The 2060-nt window shown below is 44.5% G+C and overlaps 1 protein-coding gene across 6 annotated transcripts in view; it reads right to left on the bottom strand.

The window, feature by feature from the left end:
* Positions 1–60: 60 nt before the first annotated feature.
* scap (SREBF chaperone) overlaps positions 61–2060 on the bottom strand; it is a 15647-nt gene continuing 13647 nt past the window's right edge. For all 6 annotated transcript variants that reach the window (XM_083529717.1, XM_083529721.1, XM_083529720.1 and 3 more), the window contains one exon: positions 61–445. In XM_083529717.1, coding sequence (XP_083385843.1) covers positions 200–445 — 246 coding nt within the window. In that variant the 3' untranslated portion in view covers positions 61–199. The remainder of the gene's footprint in view (positions 446–2060) is intronic.

The raw sequence follows: 2060 nt of genomic DNA, 5'->3' as shown, positions 1-2060 counted from the left end.
CTTGTACACACACACACACGCACACACGCACACACGCACACACGCACACACGCACACAAATTCTGTCCAAATTGCAATTTCCTGCTTTTCCTGAAGGAACCATGAAGTAAAAACATTGATGCGGGATTGATCAGGCCCAAGCGGAGACAACAGTTCATCTCACACACACTCGTTTCCAAACATCCATTTGTGTGTGTGTTTAGTCCAGCTTCTCCAATACTGAGGGCACGTAGACAAGGCTGAGCTCGCTGCCAAAGTCACACACGATGGCAGCGTTCTCGAGGACAAGGAGCTGGCGTACGTGCTGCCCCTCGCTGTTCTGCCCCAGATACACCGTCTGCAGCAGGTCCCCGTAATTCAGGTCCCAGAAAGACACACAGCCGTTACCTCCGGTCACCAATAAACTCTCGGAAATCACGGCTAGGCTTGCGCCGCAGCCCACTTCCTGCAGGGGGACACACGAGAAAATTAAAGCTGAGGGGATTAAGCTTAGTACACTCGCACTTTGTATCACACACACGATTGTGAAGAATATTAATAATAATAATAATAATAATAGAGCAGTTAAAGAAACGATTTAGCCAAAATTTACTTTCTCTTTAACGCAAATGTAGTCGAAAGAATTTTTCACTTGGGCTGCGTTCTCACAAATCGTTCAGAGATCGTTCATCTACTGTAAAATCTAGCAATTTCCTGCGACCATAAGCAACCAGGTGTGGGCGTGTCCAAAAATGTGGGACACGACAAAGTTGAGACTACCAACTAGCGTGCAGACGGTCCAGCGTACTAGACGTATAACGGTAAGCTGTACGAGCTGATTGGTAAATATGGCAACCAGTGGTTGGAACACCTCCTGGCGACTTCGTAGTACGCTGTAAAACTCTCGTGTGTGTGAAGGTCTTAAAAGATCAAAAAAGACAACTTAAAATGTTACATTGAAACTGGAGACTCCTTCCTTTTACATCACGTTCGTCGTCACAGATCGTTAAACGGTTTGTGGGGTTACTATGGAAACGATGGCGCACTAGATCGAGCTCATTTTTTTGACTAAACTGATGTTACAGAAAATGAATCAACACCTTCTGACCAATCAGAACGCAGAAGCTTTGGCTCGACTACATTTTGCGTAAATGTTACAGACATTTGATTGTTTTTTTAAGTTGGCAAACTATGACTTTAGTGTCTACGCAGGCTGCGAGTTGAAATTTCAAGTCCAGCTATGATTCGATTCTACACAGAGCGCTAGAGAGAAATGTTAGCATGATATTATGCGAGTTGCGCTAAAGCAGCTAGATCTCTACAGGTTCTCGGTTGTTGTTAGCGTGTTTAGCCTTTTTTTGGGGTTAGACAACCAAAGGCAGTTTTTTTGTTGCTATAAAACCTTTTTGCATAGCGCTGAACCGAAGCAGCAACAATATCGACAAGAGCAGGAGGGAGAACAGGAACTGATCTGCAAACACACAGAACAGCTGCACACATCACTGTAAGCAGCGTGGGTCCATCTGCAAACATCTCACCTATGTTCAGGTTCAGCTCCAGCCCGAGAGATCAGGCTCAGAAACCAGCTACACTGCACACGTTTCACCGCGAATGTAGCCAAATTAGCTTCTTGTATTACAAAAGCTACAAAGCTTTCAATGCTTACAAATAATGGAAGTCTAAACCTTCCTTGTGCAGACCCCACCTTAAAAACACAACATCTGGCGAAGGAACAATTTTGTGAAATACTGAAGTGTTGCTAAGGAGTAGCTAGGGCTTAGCTAGGTGGTAGCCATGGTACTTCATGTGGTTTGTATTGTTGCTATGGTATCACAGGCTAGTTTGCTAGGTGGTAACACTACAACGTTTAAGTCAAACGCTGGGGTGTTGCTATGTGGTTTCTAGGTGGTTGGTGTTGTCTGTGATAAAGTCTAGTGGTTGCTAGGTGGTTACTATAGTGACAGGTGTTGCTATGTGGGTTCTTGATGGTTAGTGTTGTGTTGAGATCAGGTCTAGGTGGTTGCTATGGTGTTGCTTTGTGGTTTCTAGGTGGTTGGTAGAGTGTTGCTTTATACTATAGT

This window comes from Silurus aristotelis (genome assembly GCF_946808225.1).
Source record: "Silurus aristotelis genome assembly, chromosome: 25".
NCBI lineage: Eukaryota > Metazoa > Chordata > Actinopteri > Siluriformes > Siluridae > Silurus > Silurus aristotelis.
Note: the sequence above shows the minus strand (reverse complement) of the source record. Positions and strands in the feature narration are given on the sequence as shown.